General features: G+C 46.4%; 4 protein-coding genes across 5 annotated transcripts; 2 read left to right on the top strand and 2 right to left on the bottom strand.

The window, feature by feature from the left end:
* The first annotated feature begins 276 nt into the window (after positions 1-276).
* On the top strand, positions 277-4,659 carry lgals3b (lectin, galactoside binding soluble 3b). Its single transcript, XM_047610195.1, has 7 exons — positions 277-377; positions 1,380-1,401; positions 2,565-2,637; positions 2,721-3,046; positions 3,126-3,214; positions 4,143-4,311; positions 4,385-4,659. Exons 2-7 carry the CDS (start codon positions 1,396-1,398, stop codon positions 4,541-4,543), a joined length of 822 nt encoding a protein of 273 aa, XP_047466151.1. The 5' UTR covers positions 277-377; positions 1,380-1,395; the 3' UTR covers positions 4,544-4,659.
* Positions 4,660-5,079: 420 nt separating this feature from the next.
* On the bottom strand, positions 5,080-11,779 carry atg14 (autophagy related 14). The gene is made up of 11 exons (XM_047610191.1): positions 11,301-11,779; positions 7,954-8,016; positions 7,563-7,605; positions 7,399-7,480; positions 7,085-7,322; positions 6,760-6,989; positions 6,557-6,674; positions 6,394-6,484; positions 6,062-6,147; positions 5,573-5,747; positions 5,080-5,447 (listed from the first exon to the last, which is right to left on the bottom strand). The coding sequence occupies exons 1-11, from the start codon at positions 11,555-11,557 to the stop codon at positions 5,325-5,327; spliced, it is 1,506 nt and encodes a 501-aa protein (XP_047466147.1). The 5' UTR covers positions 11,558-11,779; the 3' UTR covers positions 5,080-5,324.
* Positions 11,780-11,980: 201 nt separating this feature from the next.
* On the bottom strand, positions 11,981-15,868 carry tbpl2 (TATA box binding protein like 2). Of its 2 annotated transcripts, none has more exons than XM_047610192.1 (8): positions 15,461-15,868; positions 14,912-15,113; positions 14,404-14,608; positions 12,816-12,903; positions 12,641-12,732; positions 12,402-12,569; positions 12,218-12,312; positions 11,981-12,148 (listed from the first exon to the last, which is right to left on the bottom strand). In XM_047610192.1, exons 1-8 carry the CDS (start codon positions 15,506-15,508, stop codon positions 12,072-12,074), a joined length of 975 nt encoding a protein of 324 aa, XP_047466148.1. In that variant the 5' UTR covers positions 15,509-15,868; the 3' UTR covers positions 11,981-12,071. The 2 variants fall into 2 exon arrangements, with proteins under 2 accessions (XP_047466148.1, XP_047466149.1); XM_047610193.1 differs by having other exon boundaries at positions 14,912-15,101.
* A 129-nt stretch (positions 15,869-15,997) lies between these two features.
* On the top strand, positions 15,998-19,611 carry jmjd7 (jumonji domain containing 7). The gene is made up of 9 exons (XM_047610194.1): positions 15,998-16,165; positions 16,255-16,408; positions 17,379-17,517; positions 17,590-17,704; positions 17,846-17,902; positions 18,074-18,169; positions 18,244-18,320; positions 18,399-18,558; positions 19,442-19,611. Exons 1-9 carry the CDS (start codon positions 16,117-16,119, stop codon positions 19,528-19,530), a joined length of 936 nt encoding a protein of 311 aa, XP_047466150.1. The 5' UTR covers positions 15,998-16,116; the 3' UTR covers positions 19,531-19,611.
* The last annotated feature ends 457 nt before the right edge of the window (positions 19,612-20,068 follow it).

Genomic DNA, 20,068 nt, shown 5'->3' with positions numbered 1-20,068 from the left:
CCTCTAACCTCTAACCCATAACCCTTAAATTAATAATCAACCAATAATTCATTAATAATAAACCCCTAATTAATCACTAATCAATGAGCAATTAACCACTAATGACTCACTAATTATTCACTATTCCAGAGAGCAAAAAAAACTGTTGATGTCAAATCAAGAAGAAACTTTGCAGAAAGACTGAAAGAGAAAATTAAAAGTCTGGGTGTGGTCTGGTTGTGTAACTAGGGTTGTCTGTGTGTGAGTGGGTGTGGTCTGGTTGTGTAACTAGGGTTGTCTGTGTGTGATTGTCTAGTTGTGTGAAGAGGGCGAGGCTCAGCCTTTCAGTCGTCTCCTTTCTCACGGCCTCAGTCTGGTTCAGCTCTCAGGTGACGCAGGTACGTCTCTTTACTTCTTCTTCTTCTTCTTTTTGAGACTTTTACTCAAAACACGTCTCTGGTCCTCCACACGAGCTAACCTGACCCCAGCAAGACCAGGACCAGACAGACCCAGGACTACACAGACCAGGACCAGGCAGAACCAGGACTACACAGACCAGGACCAGAAAGACCCAGAACAAGACAGAACCAGGACTACACAGACCAGGACCAGACAGACCCAGGACCAGAAAGACCAGGACTACACAGAACCAGGACCAGACAGACCAGGATCAGACAGACCAGGACTACACAGACCAGGACCAGACAGAACCAGGACTAGACAGACCAGGACCAGAAAGACCAGGACCAGACAGACCCAGGCCTACACAGACCAGGACCAGACAGAACCAGGACCAGAAAGAACCAGAATCAGACAGGACCAGGACTACACAGAACCAGGACCAGACAGACCAGGATCAGACAGGACCAGGACTACACAGACCAGGACTTTAAGGATAATTATTCATGTTATTTTTTAAAGGATATTTTATTAATTATCATCATTGTCCTGATTCAAGCTAAAATGTCTGGAGTTGTCGTTATTTACAGGTTATTATTCTGTTGTGTTACTGGTCTGGTCCCATGAGATAAAACTGGTTTTACCCCCCCTCCTCCTGCTGAGGATGGTCAACCTTTATTTACATGAGCTCTGTTGCTGTTCATTTCATCATCATCTACACAACATGTACACAACATCTACATGGTTGGTACAGTTGTACACATCCACAGGGAGTAGCAGGTAGTCAGGGTCTTGCTCAAGGACCCTTCAGTGTGTGGCACATTCTGGGCTTTGAACCACTAACCTCCTGGTTCTACTGAGCCACGGCCCCATATAAAACACAACATCTACACAACATCTACACACATGATGATGATTCAGTTTGTGTGTTTCCTGTTGAGACTCGTTCAGTTGAACCTTCATCATTTTCTTTCTTTGCTCTGTGTGTGTGTGTGTTTCAGGTCGAGCAGCAGCACCATGAATGTAAGTCTGATCTCAAACACTCCATCTTCTACATTTGGACGTTAAATGATTGGTTGTGTTATCAGAGACAGAGTTAATGTCACAGTCGTCTCTGAATCGACCTGTGATGGTTTCAGTCGTCAGTAAAACGTGACTGAATCTCACAGGAAACGAACACTCACAGCCGGTCACCCCCAGTTTGAACCAGGAACAGGTTTATCCAGCAAACAAAAGCCACAGTGAACACACAGCATCAGCATGAATACAACATAGAACAATGCAAATAGTAATGTGCAGTAATGGGACATGAACATGTGAATGTACGTTGGGTGAGAGTGTGTTGTATTTAGCCAATGTTGTGTTACTTATGTCTAGAGCTATTTTTTACATTTTCATGCTGTTTCCTATTGAGTTTGTTTGTAGCACTAACGGGTCTAGCTCGGCAATTTCACTGTTTCGACAACAATGACAATAAAGGGCATTCATTCATTCATTCATTCAAACCAAAATAATAAAAGAGTCGGTTTGATACAAGGAGCTCAGAGTAAATGTTGTAAATGATGTGATTCAACAAGTTTCAACAGTTAAAACCAACAAGTTCATTCAGAACATTCCTAAACAGGGAGTCACTCAACACACAATAACACACACACAAATGCAATAACACACACACAGTTACACACAATAACACACACACACACGCACACACACGTATGGCAATCTTTGTGAGAACGCTCGTTGGCATAATGCAATCCCTAACCCCTAGCCCCCTAACCCTAACCCTAACCCCTAACCCCTAGCCCCCTAACCCTAACTCCTAACCCCTAGCCCCCTAACCTCTAGCCCCCTAACCCTAACCCCTAACCCTAACCCCTAGCCCCCTAACCCTAACTCCTAACCCTAACCTCTAGCCCCCTAACCCTAACCCCTAGCCCCCTAACCCTTAGCCCCCTAACCCCCTCCCCCTAACCATAACCATAACCATGACCTTTACCCTAAAACTGAGTTTTAACTGTCAAAACAGTCCTAACTTTACACAAACATCCTCAATATGATTGTATAAAACTTAAACTGGCTCTCAGAAAGGTAGCTGTACAACTACACACTAATACACACTCAGGTTGCTCTGTGCAGTGTTGACAGCACCACCTGGTGGTGAGTTGCAGTCTTCTCTCTCTCTGCAGCTCTCAGATGCTCTTGGTGATTGGCCATCTGGTGGCAACAACCAATCAGGAGGAGCCAACCCCACCTGGCCAGGTACCGACTCACTGCTCCTCTTCATCACTGTTTATCATTCATACCACGGATGTAGAGGGTTAATGTGATCAATGAAAATCCAGGTCAACCCTCATCTAACCCCACCTGGCCTGGGGGTCAACCCTCATCTAACCCCACCTGGCCTGGGGGTCAACCCTCATCTAACCCCACCTGGCCTGGGGGCCAACCCTCATCTAACCCTACCTGGCCTGGGGGTCAACCCTCTGGAGGTGTTTGGCCTGGAGGGAACCCCAGCCAGCCCACCTGGCCCTCCCAGCCTAGTGGTCCTGGAGGATGGCCCAGCCCTTCACCCGGACCTGGACCTGGTCCTGGAGGATGGCCCAGCCCTTCACCCGGACCTGGACCTGGTCCTGGACCCGCCATCCCCACTGCACCACAACAGAGTCTGGTGAGACAAACAGAAACAGAGACAAAGACAGAGACAGATGTGGGCAACAGATGTCTTCATCTATCTTCTTTGTTTCCAGGTTGTTCCGTACAAACAGGATCTACCAAACGGAGTTTTTGACAAACTGCTGATCACCATCGTTGGAACCATCAAACCCAACGCTGACAAGTCAGTCACTGAGACTAGAACACCAGCAGATACTAAATACGCCACATAATACTATAAAAAACTCTATGATATAACCCCCCCTACCTCTCTAGTCTGTGGGCGGAGCTCCTCCCCTCTAGTCTGTGGGCAGAGCTCCTCCCTTCTAGTCTGGGGGTGGAGCTCCTCCCCTCTAGTCTGTGGGCGGAGCTCTAGTCCGTGGGCGGAGCTTCTCCCCTCTACTCTGTGAGTGGAGCTCTAGTCTGTGGGTGTAATTCCTCCCCTCTATTCTGGGGGCGGAGCTCTAGTCTGTGGGCGGAGCTCCTCCCCTCTATTCTGTGGGCGGAGCTCCTCCCCTCTATTCTGTGAGCGGAGCTATAGTCTGTGGGCGGAGCTCCTCCCCTCTAGTCTGGGGGTGGAGCTCCTCCCCTCTAGTCTGGGGGCGGAGCTCTAGTCTGTGGGCGGAGCTCCTCCCCTCTAGTCTCGGGGCGGAGCTCCTCCCTCTTCTCGGCGAGCTTGTCTGTGGCGACTCCCCCTCTATTCTCGGGGCGGAGCTCCTCCCCTCTAGTCTAAACCTGGGCGCATCTTAATCCAGTTTTAGTAGTTTCTAGATGTTTCCTCTGCTTGATGCAGCCAATGATTTGACCCTTCTCCACCAGACTAACATCTCCTCCACCAGACTAACATCTCCTCCACCACCAGACTAACATCTCCTCCTCCACCACAGGATGTGTCTTTACACATGGTTGGTGAAGAAATAAGAAGCTCCTCATTGCATCAGTTGGTCTTAAATAACTTGTTGAAGATAATCACCATGAACTAAGGATCCACCAGGAGGCTCTGAACTATGAGCTCAGTGAGACTTTTATTTGGCAGACTGTGTGCTTATACTTTATGATGATGTAGAATAAAGAGGAACCAGTGGAGACTGATGGTACCTGTTGTTGATCAGGATCACGGTGGACCTGTCGACCTCCAGTGACCTGGCGTTCCACTTCAACCCTCGCTTCAACGAGAGCGGCAGGAAGGTGATCGTCAGGAACAGCTGCATCGGAAAGAAATGGGGCAAAGAGGAGAGAGACCTGAGCAACTTCCCATTCGTCCAGGGTCAGCCGTTTGAGGTCAGTTTGAAGTGGTGCTTAAAGTGGTGGTGGTGTCAGGTAAAGGGTTTAAACCTTTGACTCCGTGTTGCAGCTGAAGCTCCTGTGCACCAACACAGAGTTCAAGGTGGCTGTGAACAACTCCCACCTGCTGGAGTACAAACACCGGATCACCAACCTCCAATCCATCCAGAGGCTCAACATCTACTACGATCTCACTCTGTCTAAGGTCCATGTGGAGACCCTGCCCTGAGCCCTGTCCACCGGTCCCCTGAGGATCTACTGGGGATCTCCAGTAGATCCTATTTTACCACCATTATTGATGTATTTGTGTCAGGTGACTCGTAAATAAAAGGTTCTTCTTCTTCAGTGCGTCAGTGGTTTGTTCTCAAGACACTTTCATCATATTTCTGTTTAAGAGTAAAGTATGACTCATTGTCCTCGTACATATGTGAACACACATCACATCAGATTCAGGTTTTAAGAACTTAAGGGACTTCATCCATGAAAAAAACCACCAGGTCTCCGGGCTCTCAAGATACAGATCACACTGTTTATTTTTATAGATCAATACTAATAAACTGAAACACAGCTCAGCAAGAACTGAGAAACATGAGTTCTTGAGAAACTGATTCATTTCAATAAAACACAAACACGTCAAATCGTCTCCAACACTGAAACGTTCTGGTTCAGTTCAGTTTGTAAAACAGCTGCGCTATCTCCATGGTAACCCTCCTCCTCCTCCTCCTCCTCCTCCTCCTCCTCCTCCTCCTCCTCCTCCTCCTCCTCCTGCGACGAAACTAAAACTGTTCCCTTTGACAGCGACGGTGCAGACTTCATCTACCCTGGAGGCACCGAGGGGCCCCGGGGTCTGGGAGGATGTGAGGGGGCTGAAGGGTCGCAGGGCCCAATGTTTGGCGAAGACATCATTGGACCGGGACATATCTAATTACAGCTACACTAGATGACACTCTCAGGTGATGAGAGGGGGCGGGGCTTCAGTGTCCTGTGACCTCTGGCCTAACGGGTCAGGGTCAGCGCTGGCCGGTGTACGCTCTGAACCAGGAAGTGACGGAAGCAGCAGCGGACGAGATCATTCCTCCGGTGTTTGCAGCCGGCTGGGACACCTGCAAAGCACTCTGGGAAAGATCCATGGGCTGGGGGGGGGGGGGGGGGGGGGGGGGGGTCGAGTGAGAAAGAGAACAATGGTTTATTAACCATTAATCAACTGTTAATTAACGTTAACCAGTTAACCACTGTTGCAGACGGGTCCATAACCCACCTGAGAGGGGATGTCACAGAACCGGGGGCTCGGTACCGTCTCCCAGTCCGTCCCCAGGTCCGTCTCCTCATCTGTAACCATCTCGTCTCCGCTCTCCTCGGTTGGACCGGACGCTTCCGGCTCCACAAACTCCATTGATTCCTCCAGGTCAGCACTGACCTCGAACGGACCGGTCCTGAACACATCACACATGGGTCAGCTCTCTGATTGGTCAGCCTGGCTGCTCCCTGCTCTCTGATTGGTCAGCCTAGCTGCTCTCTGATTGGTCAGCCTGGCTGCTCCCTGCTCTCTGATTGGTCAGCCTGGCTGCTCCCTGCTCTCTGATTGGTCAGCCTGGCTGCTCCCTGCTCTCTGATTGGTCAGCCTGGCTCCTCTCTGATTGGTCAGCCTGGCTCCTCTCTGATTGGTCAGCCTGGCTGCTCCCTGCTCTCTGATTGGTCAGCCTGGCTGCTCTCTGATTGGTCAGCCTGGCTGTGTGTGAGCTCTCACCTGCCCAGGTTGTCGTTGTCTGGGGCAACCAGGAACATGATGTTCCTCAGGGTGTGGTGGGGGTGGAGCTTCTCACTGTCAACGTGCTGTAAACAGGAAACATCCGTCCATCAGAGACAGAAGACAGTTTAGAGATTGGACACATTTGGGACATTTAGACATGATAACTGATTGGACACCTGATAGTTTTGGACATGGTCCTAAATAGAAACATGAGATAAAAGGAGAAAACCAGGAGCCAGAGAGTATTACACTCCAGAGGGTTCGGACGCAATAAACACTGGTGGAGTGTGTAGCAGTGACTGTGCAGCGCTGTGTGTAGTGTGTGTTACCTGGGAGAAGCAGAGGTGCAGGACGTTGGTGTTGAGTTTACTCAGAGCTCTGGTGAATCGATATCGGCTCAGATTCTCTCCACAGAACTCACTGAAGACAGAGATCCACAGTCAGGGGGGGTTGGGGAGGAGGGCTGGGGGGGGGTGGGGGGGGGTCACATACCTGTTGCAGAGCTTCTTGGGTAGGTTGACGTCCAGGATGTGCGACAGGATGGTGGTGAGCTGCGTGGCGTAGCACAGGGCGGCGCTGATGGTGTGGGCGGGGTTAATGTGGTCCAGCTCTGGAGTGACAGGAGGTCAGAGGTCAGAGGTCAACACTAACATGAACCCTGCTCCAGTGTGGAAGCCCCGCCCCCCGTTCCTGACCTGGCCCCTGATTGGTGCTCTTCTCCTCCACCCAGGTGTAGTAGGCGGAGCAGTCCCCGTTGCTAGGCAGACTAACGGGGGGGCCCGTGATGCTGATGCTGGTCTCTCCGTTCTGGTCGTCCCAGATCCAGCGACCCGACAGGTACGTGGTCCTCCGAGCCTCGGCCAGCTGGCTCACCGTGCTGGAGGTGAGGGCGGGGTCGCCATCCGGCGCCATGTCTGCCGGGTCTCTGGGGGGGGGATTCAATAATCATCTGGTCTGACATGATTATCTTTATCTCTGTTAGTCAAGTTGTTTTTAAGGTTTTTAAAAGCCCGTCCTGACCTGCTGCCCTGCTTGTCCTCCTGGGTGGGGAAGATGTGGGTGCTGAGCTCCAGGATGTGGCCCCTCCTCAGCTCCGCCAGCTGCCCCAGTTTGCTCTGCAGCTCTCGGCCTCGTCTGTCCAGGAGTTCTCCCAGACGCCGGTTGTGTCTCTCGATCTTGTCCCGTTTGTCCTGGTGACGTCCGGCCCGGCGCTGCAGCCTCTGAGCCTCGTCCTGAGAGCGAAGCAGCAGCTCCTTGTCTGCAGGATGAGGACACGTCAAGAGACGTGAGACCAGGACGCAAACGTCACCAGTTCAAAGCAGCTGGACACTCACCTCCTTTTACCTCCTCGTTGGCCGCAGCCACCGCCTCCTTCAGCTGCTCGATCTTCATCCGACACGACATGATCTTCCATTTCTGACGAGAATTAGACTCTAAGTGACGCCAGCAGATCTGTCTCTTACTTCTTTACACAGTTGGTTTTATTTTGTGGACTCACCATCTGGTCAGCTTGCAGCTTCCCGTCCATGGCCCGGAGGACGCTGAGGACAGAAGAGACTCAGGGTGTCAAATGTCCTGTTCTCACAGGACCAGTTCTACCTGGGACCTGGTCCTGTGGTCCACATGATCCTACGTCTGGATAAACAAACTACTTGTGTTGTCCTCTAACGTCCATAGTTGTGGTGTTTAGTTTCTTCATTAGAGTCTATTGATCCCAGGACCAGTCAGTGTTCAAACCAGGAGCGTTTATAGTCTAATTTTTACTTTTACAAATTACAGACGATTCACCTCCCACTTTATTCCACACGGAAACGGTCAGTAGAGGACAGAGGACAGAGGACAGAGGACAGAGGACAGGACCGAAGCTTCGTCTGATGGTGGAAACTCACCTCTGCTGCAGCTGCTGCTTCTGATCCTGGAGCTTCTTCAGCCGCTCCATCTTCTCACAATATCTACACACACACAGACACACACAGAGACACACATGGACAAAGACACACATGGACAAAGACACACACAGACACACATGGACACAGACAGAGACACACAGAGAGACACACAGAGACACACATGGACAAAGACACACACAGACACACACAGAGACACACACAGAGACACACATGGACAAAGACACACACAGACACACACAGAGACACACAGACACACACAGAGACAAAGACACACACAGAGACACACACAGAGACACACATGGACAAAGACACACACAGAGACACACATGGACAAAGACACACACAGAGACACACACAGAGACACACACAGACACACACAGAGACACACACACAGACACACACACAGACACACACAGAGACACACACACACAGACACACACACACAGACGCACACAGACACACATGGACACAGACACACAGAGACACACATGGACAAAGACACACAGACACACACAGAGACACACAGAGACACACACAGAGACACACACACAGACACACACAGACACACACACACAGACACACACACAGAGACACACACAGAGACACACACACAGACACACACACAGAGACACACAGAGACACACACAGAGACACACACAGAGACACACATGGACAAAGACACACACAGACACACACATGGACACAGACACAGTCGAAACAATTTAAATGTACAAAGTTAAGATTATATCCGAAGGTTAATATAGTTCATTGATAAAGTTGTTAATAAAAATGAAATGAATCCATCCTCGTCTTAATTAAGACGCCACGTACAACCATTAAATGACTGATGTTAGAAATAGTCGTCACATAATTCAACCTTTTCAAAGAGAACAATTTTTGCCTCCTTTCGTCTATTTTTCATGCTTTTTCTAATCCAAGGTTGAAGACTGAACAGTTCATTAATAGGTTTGATGTGGTCACAAAAAGGACAACATGTGTTCTAATGCTAATTCATGACTGCTGCTAATCAACTGGCATCTTCAGTTCTTCATTTCATTTACTTATTTATTTGAAAAGGACAGTGCACATTAATTAACATTTCTGTAAATGTGCCAGTGTTAGACAACAGGATGCTTAAAAACCACACAATGACCAGCTCTTCATCAGTCAGATTAACAAATTACACATATTAAGAGGATACACAAAGTAAATATAAAAGCTAGTCAGCAGAATACAATTTAAAAGTGTTCCCATGTCTGACCGCTTCAGAGTCAGTGCTTAACATCGTGGCTAAATTTAGAATAGGAATCTTAAAGAGCAGACACGCATCAGCATATTTTAGCTTAGCATCATCAGCATAATCTGGATGCTAGGTCATTTATGTATAGACCAAACAGAATAGGTCCTAGGACAGACCCCTGGGGCACACCCAGGTCATTAGCCATATATCAGCATTTACCCTTTCACACTGGACTCTATCTCATCCAATCAATTACACTGGGGAAAATTTAAATAAGAAAGTTTGTGAAAAAGTATATTGTGATTAACTGTATCAGAGGCTTTTTTGAGGTCTAAAAATACAGCTCCTTTGTCCATTTTAGATAAAGTCAAACTGCATAGGATGTAATGAAAAAGCTGAACTGTTGAGATGATCAGCCAATTGCTCGGCTACACATTTTCCAAAGATTTTAACATGACCGGTAAAATACTAAAGGGCCTGTAGTTATTCATGTCCATTGTGTCACCTGATTTATGAACAGGCACAACAATGGCTGGTGTCCAAATCTGTGGGAATTTACCTCCTATATAGAGGCATTCATTATTTTAGTAACTGGACCTGTGAGAGAGTCAGTATGTTTCTTCAAATCAGTGCATCTAGTCCAAAAATGTCTTTTGATTTGGAAATAGAGGTGATTATAGAGGCGACTTTGGATTCAGAGACTCCTGTAAAGGAGAAGACTGGCTGTGCATTTTTAACTGCTAAAGAATAAAGGGGAGCACGAGTCTGAGGACTGTTTATAGTGAACTTCACAGAATTAACACAGTGGTTATTAAAAAGCGATGCTGTTTCTACTGGTGCCTTAAATAAGGTTCCATTATGAATGATTTCCAATCGCTTTGTTCTATTATGACATTTCCCGGTTAACTTCTGTAGACAATCCCAGATTTGACTAAGATTTAGTGTCGTACAGGAGATTTATAAAGTAATTGGATTTAGCTGCTCTGATGTCCTTAATATCCCTATTTCTTAGTGATACAAAGATATGTCTACATGTCTATCCGTCAATGACTCTCCCTTAAGATAACTCCAAAGCCTTGTCTCTCTCTGTCATTGATTTTCTTATGTCACTATTAATCCAGCGGAGGGTGTATTTGTTTTTATATTTACATTTAGTTTTCCTAAGGAAACGTTCTGTTATATTTTGAATTGTGAACGCTAGGATTTGTGGATCAGTGTCCATATTTATACCAGATATTACCCGATTCCAGCCTCTGTTTTTAATAGCTTCGTCAAATTATCCACATCATTCTTAGCTGTTCTTAAGTGGGAGGATTTGGTGTTAGACTTCATGTAGAACAGACATCTAGTGAACTTTCTGACAGCGAGTGTGAGGTTATGGTCTGAAAGACCAGTAACCATGTTATAAGTTTTTGTCACCGTAGGCTTGCTGCTAGATGTCCAGTCTAATTGACTTTTAGAAGATGAGGTTATTCTAGTGGGTCCTTTTATTAATTGTGCGAGTTCAAATTTATTTTAAACCTGTAGTAATGTCTTTTTACTCAATTCATCCTCCCAATCCTCCAAAAGCAGAAGTGTCTTTACGCTCCAATGAGGATAAATGATGTTTGTGGTGACAGGCTAACATGAATATATTCAATATATGCTAAATACATTCAGGTTAGACCAACCAGTTAACTAACCAGTCTCACTACAATAAACTGACTCAGCAGCTAAAGCTAAGTTAGCTGCTAATGCTAACTGGACTTTGTCTTTAGCGGCAGAATCTTGTAGTTTCAGGGATAAAGAGTTTTAATGTCGTTGCGTGGCTCAGGTTTAAATGTGGTCTCAACTTTCTGCTGCATAAAATAAAACTAGAACCGCATTCCACGTATAAATCCCTTTTTATTCATGATATATATCCAGTCTCCACCACCTCCACCTTCAGTTTACTTTTGGTTCTATTTAAACCTGATGCCTGTGGAAATATCTCCGTACCATATTTCATATCGTTTATTGTCTTCCTCAGTGTTACGCCCCAATAATTAAATAAATAAAGTCCCAGCTGATCTGAGAAGCTCCAGAGACGAGTTTCAGGCCCCGGTACCTTTCCGGGTTCCTGCCGTCCATCGACGCGAAGTCTCCGGCCTGGACGCACCGGGCGCAGGTGAGTCTGCGGCGGGAGGAGCTGCACAGCGGACACCGCTCCACCGCCACCGACAGCCCCTCCGCGTCATCCACCGACTCCACCATCACACAGCCCGGGGGGTGAGCACGGAGAGGCGGCCTGGCAACGGGTTGAGGACCGGGGGACGAAGCAGCACGGCCCGGGCCGAGCGGCCGTAGCCCCGCCGAGGACGCCATGGAGCTAGGCTAGGCTAGGCTAGGCTAGGCTAGGGATCCAGCTAAGCTAACCTAAGCTAAGGCTGATATTTAAAGGGGAGGATCCAGACCTCACCGTGGATCTTGCTACGACCCCATGCGGGTCGTCTGGGGGTTATGATCCCGGAGGAGTCGCTGACATGTTCCAGGTGTTTTTGTTTTGACCAGGACTTCCGCTACAGGTTTGTTTACGCGATGACGTCAGGTGCTTGGGCGGAGCCAAAGAAACGCCGTTACATCACTCGTTTAAAGGAAATATTTAAAAATAAATGCGTCAAAACTAAACCTGAACTTTTCTGGATTAAAGTCGAGACGGTCAAACTACACACGCGTTAATTTTTAATTTATTCTATAAACCTGTTTAATTTATTCTGGTGACCTCCAGCTTCATCAAACATGCCAACGTGACGCTTTCTAAACTGAGATTTATTTTCTGATGGAAATATTAACACAGAAACAAACAAAGTCAACAACTCAAATCCAAACTTATATTTCCTCACTGCTTCCTGAAGCCTTTCAGAATTGGGTAAATGTTCTCGAATGCGTCGTAGATCTCAGCTCTCTCTTTAGCTCCTGCAATTCAACACAAACTTTATTTAAAGAGCCATGGACAGAAAACAAAATGAAAGTGGGTTTTATTACCGGTCAGAACCACCTTCCCAGACACAAAGATGAGCAGAACGATACGAGGTTTGACCATCCGGTAGATGAGGCCGGGAAACAACTCTGGCTCATAACTGTGGAGGGAGAACGCTGTTTAAATAAAGTCTACATACATTTGAAATAATTAAAGTTTAAATAATATTTGCATAGAGTCTGAATAAACCTGCTGAACTGCTGGTGGGTCAGAACCAGTCCTTCCAGTCTGATGGGGAAACATACGTCACAGCTGGCCACCATGTTCTGGATCTTGAAGTCCAGGAATCGAGCGGGGAATCCGAGCTTCTGGACCACGCGGGCGTATTTCCGTGCCGCCAGCCGAGACTGATCCTCACTGGAAGGTGTGGAGAAACTCAGAGGACAAGCAACCAGTCTCACCTGGGCCAGGTGGACAGAGAGACCGACCTCTTGGCTCCGGTACAGACCATCTTCCCCGAGCTGAAGATCAGCGCTGTGGTCCTGGGCTCCCGGATCCTCATGATGACGGCGGCGAAGCGCTGCAACGAGTTAACCACGAGTCAGAGAGTTAACCACGAGTCACAGAGTTAACCACGAGTCAGAGTTAAACGAGACTCGGTACCTTTGGGTTGTACTCTGCATTCCTGGCTTGCAGAGCGATGAACTTCAGGTCCAGAGGACATCCCAGATTCACAGTGGAGACGATGTTCCTGGAGATGATGGAGGAGATTGTTTCAATTTCTGTCAAATCTGGTTTTAAAATCAGTCCGTTTTCCACAGGACCTGACCCTGGTCTCCGTGGACCCTGGTCTCCGTAGACCCTGGTCTCCGTGGACCCTGGTCTCCGTGGACCCTGGTCTCTCCTATGTCTGATTAATTAGTGAGAAACTAAGTAGAAGTAGAAACCACCCCGATAGCAACGATATCATTCTGAACTCATCCATCAACCCCTGGACCAGACCTGGACCCAGAGTTTCTAGAAACACCACAAAGCTCATATTTATTTATAAGCATACCCACTTCTTTATGTGAACACTGCCTTGTTTGTTGTAATATAGCTTTTTCTATATATATATATATATACACAGTGTATATATATTTTATATATATATATATATATATATATATATATATATATATATATATATATATATATATACACACTGTATATATACAGTATGTATATATATATATATATATATATACACACACTGTATATATACAGTATATATATATACACATATATATACTGTATATATACACAGTATATATATATATATACACATATATATACATACATATACACACACACATATATATATATACACATATATATATATATACATGTGTGTGTGTGTGTGTGTGTGTGTGTATGTATGTACATATATATATACACATATATATACATACATACACACACACACACGTGTGTGTGTGTGTGTGTGTATATGTATGTATATATATACACACACACACACATATATATATATATACACACACACACATATATATATATATATATATATATATATATATGTGTGTGTGTGTGTGTGTGCACCATGTGCACTGTTTGTGATGTTACATGTCGAATGTCTGCGGCTGTCAACAACAAGAATGTCCTCACTTATGTTGTCTTATCTTGAATCTGGCTCCAAAATGCTACTGATTCACTACAGGAGGCAACGTTCACACAATTCAACCTTTGGACATTTTATTTCTCCTGGACGTCATCACATTCTACCATTGAGCTCATTATACGATCCAGGAGAAGATGGAGATTTACACATGGAACTCCCAGGACCCCAGCCACCAAGGCTACATGCTACATAGCAATGCTACGCTAACAGCCACCAAGGCTACATGCTACATAGCAATGCTAAGCTAACAGCCACCAAGGCTACATGCTACATAGCAATGCTAAACTACCAGCCACCAAGGCAACATGCTACATAGCAATGCTGAGCTAAATTTCGTTACTGGCTGCATTGTGTGTATTATCTGTAGTAGCACCATTAGACCAGTAGATGGAGACTAAAGGTCCAGATTCTATGAGTCCAGTCTCCATGTGGTTCATAGCTGATGTAGAATCATGAGGACAGACTCTAAAGGACCCAGAAGTATCAAAGTACCAGTACCGCATGTTGAAGTACCAGTACCGCGTGTTGAAGTACCAGTACTGCATGTTGAAGTACCAGTACTGCGTTCCTTACTGCAGCTGTGGGATGATTCCTGATTTCTCAGTCACAGGGGTCATAGGGGTCATGGGGGTCATGGGGGTCATGGGGCAAAAGGGGGAGGCCCCTGTTTCCAGCCTCAACATGGCCGCCTCCTGCTGGGGCTCCACTGTTGTGGAATCCTGGGAATTGTAGTCCAGACAGATGGCGCTGTCCTGAGACACGTCCAGAGCTTCGGCCTCTGAAACGAGACAGAGTCTGGTTTTATGCACACGGCTCAACTCTAAATCCTCTTTATTCCTAAAAACGTTACAGTCCAGCTGAACACGATGCTGGTTCTGTACGATGTCTTTTCTTACTGCAGACATCAAATTTATCTCATCATGTGCTTCCCTTTTATTTATATGTAGATAAACGTGGGGAGGTTGTTGTGTGTTTTTCTTAATGATTGTGTTCATAAAATGTTTGTGGCGTGATTCTCAATGCCTCAATATAATACCTGCATCAGGCCCCGCCCATGTGACCTCTAGTCACGCCCACTCACCTGTGTGGTTGTGGCTGGTTTCATCCTGAGTGCTGAGCTCGTCGGGGAGGAAGCTGAGGTCCAGGTCGTCGCTCGCTCCAGGGTCACCTGATGGGAAGGAGGAGGAGTCCTGCACACTGGGGGTGGGGCCATGTGTGTCGAGGGCAGCGCTTGGAACGCTAAGCCCCTCCTTCAACTCAAGGGCAGAATCCTGCACAGAAATCTGATGGTTGTAATTTGATTTATTTTCTTAAATGAGATGTTTTGGTCAACAAATAAATAAAAGTTCAGACATTTCCAGGATCAACGTCTACAAACACCACGGTGAAAGTAAAGTCTGGTTGGACTCCGGTCTGATTTGTTATGACCTAATCCCAGAGCTCTGTTAAAGGACTTTCCACCATTTCAATCAAACCAGAAAAATAAACTTGCTACTTGCTTGTTGTCAGTCAGAAAACATTTAAAGCCTTGAGTCAAACTGAGGAGACAAAGCTTCAACTTCATGTTGCTGAATCTGAATCTGCATCAACATTTACAGCAGGAAGCTCCAGAGCCTCCGTCTCAACTCACATTCGCGATGGAGTCATCGAAGTAATGCTCCAACGCCGACTCGTCCATGAGGATCAAACATCTGACTGATCTGAGCAGGAAGAGCTGCACAGCTGCAACCAATCACAGGGGAGCTGCTGCACCTGAGCACACCTAAACACATGTTTATATACCTGCACACACCTGAACACACACAATCACCTCCTCTCAGCTTCATGCATTTATTTGACAAACAGTTTTTAGTTTAATCATTTCAAGTCAGTCCATCTCTGACAACATGTTTAGATCATTTCTCTTAGAGTGAATATCCACTGGCACCTCCACCTGGAGGACAGAGGACGTCTTCCTCTGAAGACAACAACATCCAAATCTGACCCAGAGGAGACAGATGATCTCAGATGGGTATTATAAAATATTCTTAAAGAAGATGCAGACACTACTAACTACTACTAACCCCTAGTAACAAATTAACCAGTCATCAAGGTTCATGATTAGAGCTGCAGTTCATCCTCCATCCTGCAGGGGGAGACACACTCTCACTTCAAAAACGGCAACGGACCTCTGCGCATGCACTGGATGTAAATAAAGAAGCATGGCGTCTCGCTGTTGTTGGACGTGAAGCAGTGATCGATCGATTATATTCTGAGCAGCTGGGACGTCGATCAATCAGACACAAGATGGCGTCTGTGAAGAAGAAACTGGCTGAGTTTTCACTGGAGGCTCACGGTGAGGACGGATCAGCTGATCGGGCAGAGGGTTTATTAGTGAGTTGATCAGCTGATCGGGCAGAGGGTTTATTATTGATTATCTTTCAGATCTGTATCTGAACCAATCAGTGCCCTACCTGGACGAACCACCTGACCCGCTGCAGTTCTACCGAGACTGGATTGGTCCAAACAAGCCCTGTATCATCCGCAACGCCTTCAGACACTGGCCGGCGCTGTCCAGGTGGACGGCCCAGTACCTGAGGTGAGAAAGCCCCGCCCACCTGCACCTGGATTCTGGTGACGCTTACAGCTCAACACAGCAGATACACGTGGTCTGTGTGTTGATGAGCTCTGTTGCGTTCAATGATTTTAGGAGAAGTCTCATTTTGTTTTACATTTAAAATTTCAATAAAAAGGTCAATTGTCCAAATAACTGAACAAAACACTGCAATCAAATCCATAAAGTAAAACCAGAATCAAACTCAGGAAACAAACACTATAAACGTTCTGATAAATGCAGGTTTGAGGTGGAACCTGCTCTTAATGTTCTTTTCATTTAGAAGTGAAGACTTTCTGCGTTTTAAATCCAGATGCTGTTTCGTTTACGGTGTCACTCATAACGACCTATGTGCCAACACTGTGCTGCACACGACCCTCAGTGCCCTGAACCAGCCACGGAGCAGCGGGCGACATGTGACACGAGTTTACTGCACCAGGCAGATACGACATGACCAGTACACGGCAAAACTCCGGCTGTACCGCCTCTGTCAACAGGAGAGTTAGGACACTTGGCCTACATGTAGCACAATTAGCTTACGGTTAGCACAGTTAGTTTACATTTAGCACAGTTAGTTTACGGTTAGTACAGTTAGCTTACGGTTAGCACAGTTAGTTTACGGTTAGCACAGTTAACCCACAGTTAGCACAGTTAGTTTACGGTTAGCACGGTTAACCCTGTGCGATACACGCGCATGTGTGTGCGTCCTACTACTCTTCCTGTGTGTATCTGTAACTGTAATAACAGAAAGTTACCTGTGTGCATGGTTGTGGCCCAGAGCTGCCGTCTCTGTGGGATCTTTGGGAATCCTAGAAAACAAATTCCACTTTGCTTGTGACCGACTACTCTGGCATCCTGGGCCACAGCAGCTCCAGGAGTAGAAGAGCGTAGAAGAGCAGGACACAGCACTGCATCCAGAGGAAGTCACACTTCTTCTTCTGCTGGTTTCCTGCAGGGAGAAGGTGGGGTCGAAGGTCATCAGCGTGGCCGTGACTCCAGACGGTTACGCCGACGCCGTCAGCGGCGACCGCTTCGTGATGCCTGAGGAACGACAGATGAGCTTCTCATCAGTTCTGGACATCCTGGAGGGGAAGGTAGGATCAACAAAGCCCTGGATCTGTGGTCCTGCTTCTGTGGTTCTGATCAGTGGGTCTTGCCGGGTCCAGGTCCAGAGGTCTGGGGTGTTCTACGTCCAGAAGCAGAGCTCCAACCTTCTGCAAGAACTTCCTGAACTCACCGATGACCTAGAGACCCACGTTCCCTGGATGAGCTCGGCCCTCGGTGAGTTCACACTGAGCACTGTTTATAATTGATTTCTATCCTTCCCATGTGCAGCACTTTGGTCGACTGCGTTTTAAATGTGCCATATAAATAAACGCTGACTTGACTTGACCACCTGATCGCCTCTGGTTTCTTTTTCAGGGAAGTTTCCAGACGCTGTGAACTTTTGGCTCGGAGAAAAGAACGCCATCACCTCCAGTAAGAACTAAACTTTATTTATCAAATAGATAAATATTAATGTGCTATTTTTCAAAAGGACACTTTAGTCCCTTAATGGTAACAACATAACTATTATAAAATCAGGTGTGAGGGTTAATTTATAAGTGTAAGCTGCCGCCCCAGTACAAAAACTTGTTATTTTATTTCCAGTGCACAAAGATCACTATGAGAATCTGTACTGTGTCATTTCTGGAGAGAAACATTTCATCCTGCTGCCACCCAGCGACCGACCATTCATCCCCTACGGTAACCATAGCAACGACCCCTACGGTAACCACTGTCACTGTCCCCTACGGTAACCATGACAACGTCTCTTTCAGGCCAGTACCAGCCGGCCGTTTACCGTCAGAAAGATGATGGTGAGTTTGAGGTCGTCGATCAGAGCCACTCAGACAAGGTAACAGCTGGTTGACTTGTTTAAGACCCTGGAGGATCCTGGGACACCCCCCTCACCGACCCCCTTTTCCTCCCTCAGGTGCCCTGGATCCCTCTAGACCCTTTGGACCCGGACCTGGACCGGTTCCCTCAGTACCGACAGGCTCGGCCGCTTCGCTGCAGCGTGAAGGCTGGAGAGATGTTGTTCCTCCCGTCACTGTGGTTTCACCACGTTCAGCAATCACACGGCTGCATCGCAGGTACCTGAACGCACCACGCACCTTTTACACACACCTGAACACACCACACGACTTTTACAGGTACCTGAACGCACCACACACCTTTTACAGGTACCTGAACGCACCACACGCCTTTTTACAGACACTTGAACGCACCACACACCTTTTACAGGTACCTGAACGCACCACACACCTTTTACAGGTACCTGAACGCACCACACGCCTTTTTACAGACACTCGAACGCACCACACGCCTTTCACAGGTACCTGAACGCAACACAAGCCTTTTTACAGACACTTGAACGCACCACACGCCTTTTACAGGTACCTGAACGCACCACACGCCTTTTACAGGCACCTGTTAAACACCAAGTCAGTGTGAGAGTGTGTTTATATATATCTATACAGAACAATATATATATATATATATATATATATATATATATATATATATAAACACTGGCCAGTTCATGGTCAGAGAAACATCTGGGTCAAGGTTTAATTACAGTTTTAAAAGACCGGGGCACATATCCTGTTAATAAAGATAAGTTTATCTGATTTAATATGGAGGTATTAATTAATGGATAAAACTCCTGGAGCAACTTAGTCGGGATGGGGTCTAGAAGACAAGTGGATGGTTTAGATGCTGTAATAACTGAAGTGAGCTCAGGAAGATCAATTAGAAACCAGAGGTTTCTAATGCCACCGTATTTACATGTTTGACAGCTGGAAGGATACAACAACTGTATCAGTAAAGAAGCTCATGAACTCATTACTGACGGAACACAAAGCGCTTTTCTACCTACTTAAAGCTCTTTTACCCAAAGCTTCATGTGGCGCCTTCTGGGGACTGAACACATATATATTGTTTATATGTAAATCAACTAATTTATTCTTCTTGCAGTGAATTTCTGGTACGACATGGAGTACGACATCAAATATAACTACTTCCAGCTGCTGGAGGCGCTGTGTGAAGACGAGGAGTCCACGTGACATGATACACCTGAACGCACCACAAGAGACGGACTCACTTTCTGTTTGTTTCTGTACATAAATAAAGTTCTGTTTCCTACAGTCTGCTCCCTTTAAAATGATGATGATTGAAAAGGTCATGAAATCCTCATACTTCAATATATTTGTCTACTTTTTTTTCATATATATACATATTTTTTGATATTTTTATATTCTATTTGTTTAGTCAGCCCATGTGCGCGCTGTGTGTAGTGTTTGTGATGTTAAATGTCTCCTGCTGCTCACAACGAGAATTTCCCGACTGTGGGATGAATAAAGGCAGATCTTATCAAATAAAATAAAATCAAATCAAATAAACAGGACGGTGGAGCTTTGGTGGTAATTGGAGTCTGGGATATGTCAAGAATAATGTACATAAGTATAAGGATTTCATGGCAGTTTCTTTATACGTGTACATTTTTGCCACGAAGGCGCCAAGAGGAGTCAAAATAAATCACAAAAATCACAGAAATGCCCAAAGACGACATATGGGTTAAACTATGAGTAAAGAGTTAAAGCT

The sequence above is a fragment of the Mugil cephalus genome, chromosome 17, assembly GCF_022458985.1.
Source record: "Mugil cephalus isolate CIBA_MC_2020 chromosome 17, CIBA_Mcephalus_1.1, whole genome shotgun sequence".
NCBI classification, from domain to species: Eukaryota; Metazoa; Chordata; class Actinopteri; order Mugiliformes; family Mugilidae; genus Mugil; species Mugil cephalus.
This window is presented reverse-complemented; position numbering and strand designations above follow the sequence as displayed.

What these genes read in the sequence shown, in the direction of transcription:
- atg14 (XM_047610191.1), bottom strand. Translation starts at nt 11,557, where the DNA reads ATGGCGTCCTCGGCGGGGCTACGGCCGCTCGGCCCGGGCCGTGCTGCT. An exon ending in AAGCAGCAGCTGCAGCAGAG is followed by an intron (nt 7,606 to 7,953) that starts GTGAGTTTCCAC and finishes TTCTGTCCTCAG; the next exon opens with CGTCCTCCGGGCCATGGACG. An exon ending in GAGGACAAGCAGGGCAGCAG is followed by an intron (nt 6,990 to 7,084) that starts GTCAGGACGGGC and finishes TCCCCCCCCCAG; the next exon opens with AGACCCGGCAGACATGGCGC.
- tbpl2 (XM_047610192.1), bottom strand. Translation starts at nt 15,508, where the DNA reads ATGGACGAGTCGGCGTTGGAGCATTACTTCGATGACTCCATCGCGAAT. An exon ending in ATGCAGAGTACAACCCAAAG is followed by an intron (nt 12,733 to 12,815) that starts GTACCGAGTCTC and finishes AACTCGTTGCAG; the next exon opens with CGCTTCGCCGCCGTCATCAT. An exon ending in ACCCACCAGCAGTTCAGCAG is followed by an intron (nt 12,313 to 12,401) that starts GTTTATTCAGAC and finishes CTCCCTCCACAG; the next exon opens with TTATGAGCCAGAGTTGTTTC.
- lgals3b (XM_047610195.1), top strand. An exon ending in CTGCACCACAACAGAGTCTG is followed by an intron (nt 3,047 to 3,125) that starts GTGAGACAAACA and finishes CTTTGTTTCCAG; the next exon opens with GTTGTTCCGTACAAACAGGA. An exon ending in ATCAAACCCAACGCTGACAA is followed by an intron (nt 3,215 to 4,142) that starts GTCAGTCACTGA and finishes GTTGTTGATCAG; the next exon opens with GATCACGGTGGACCTGTCGA.
- jmjd7 (XM_047610194.1), top strand. Translation starts at nt 16,117, where the DNA reads ATGGCGTCTGTGAAGAAGAAACTGGCTGAGTTTTCACTGGAGGCTCAC. An exon ending in GTTTTCACTGGAGGCTCACG is followed by an intron (nt 16,166 to 16,254) that starts GTGAGGACGGAT and finishes ATTATCTTTCAG; the next exon opens with ATCTGTATCTGAACCAATCA. An exon ending in CTGGATGAGCTCGGCCCTCG is followed by an intron (nt 17,705 to 17,845) that starts GTGAGTTCACAC and finishes TTTCTTTTTCAG; the next exon opens with GGAAGTTTCCAGACGCTGTG.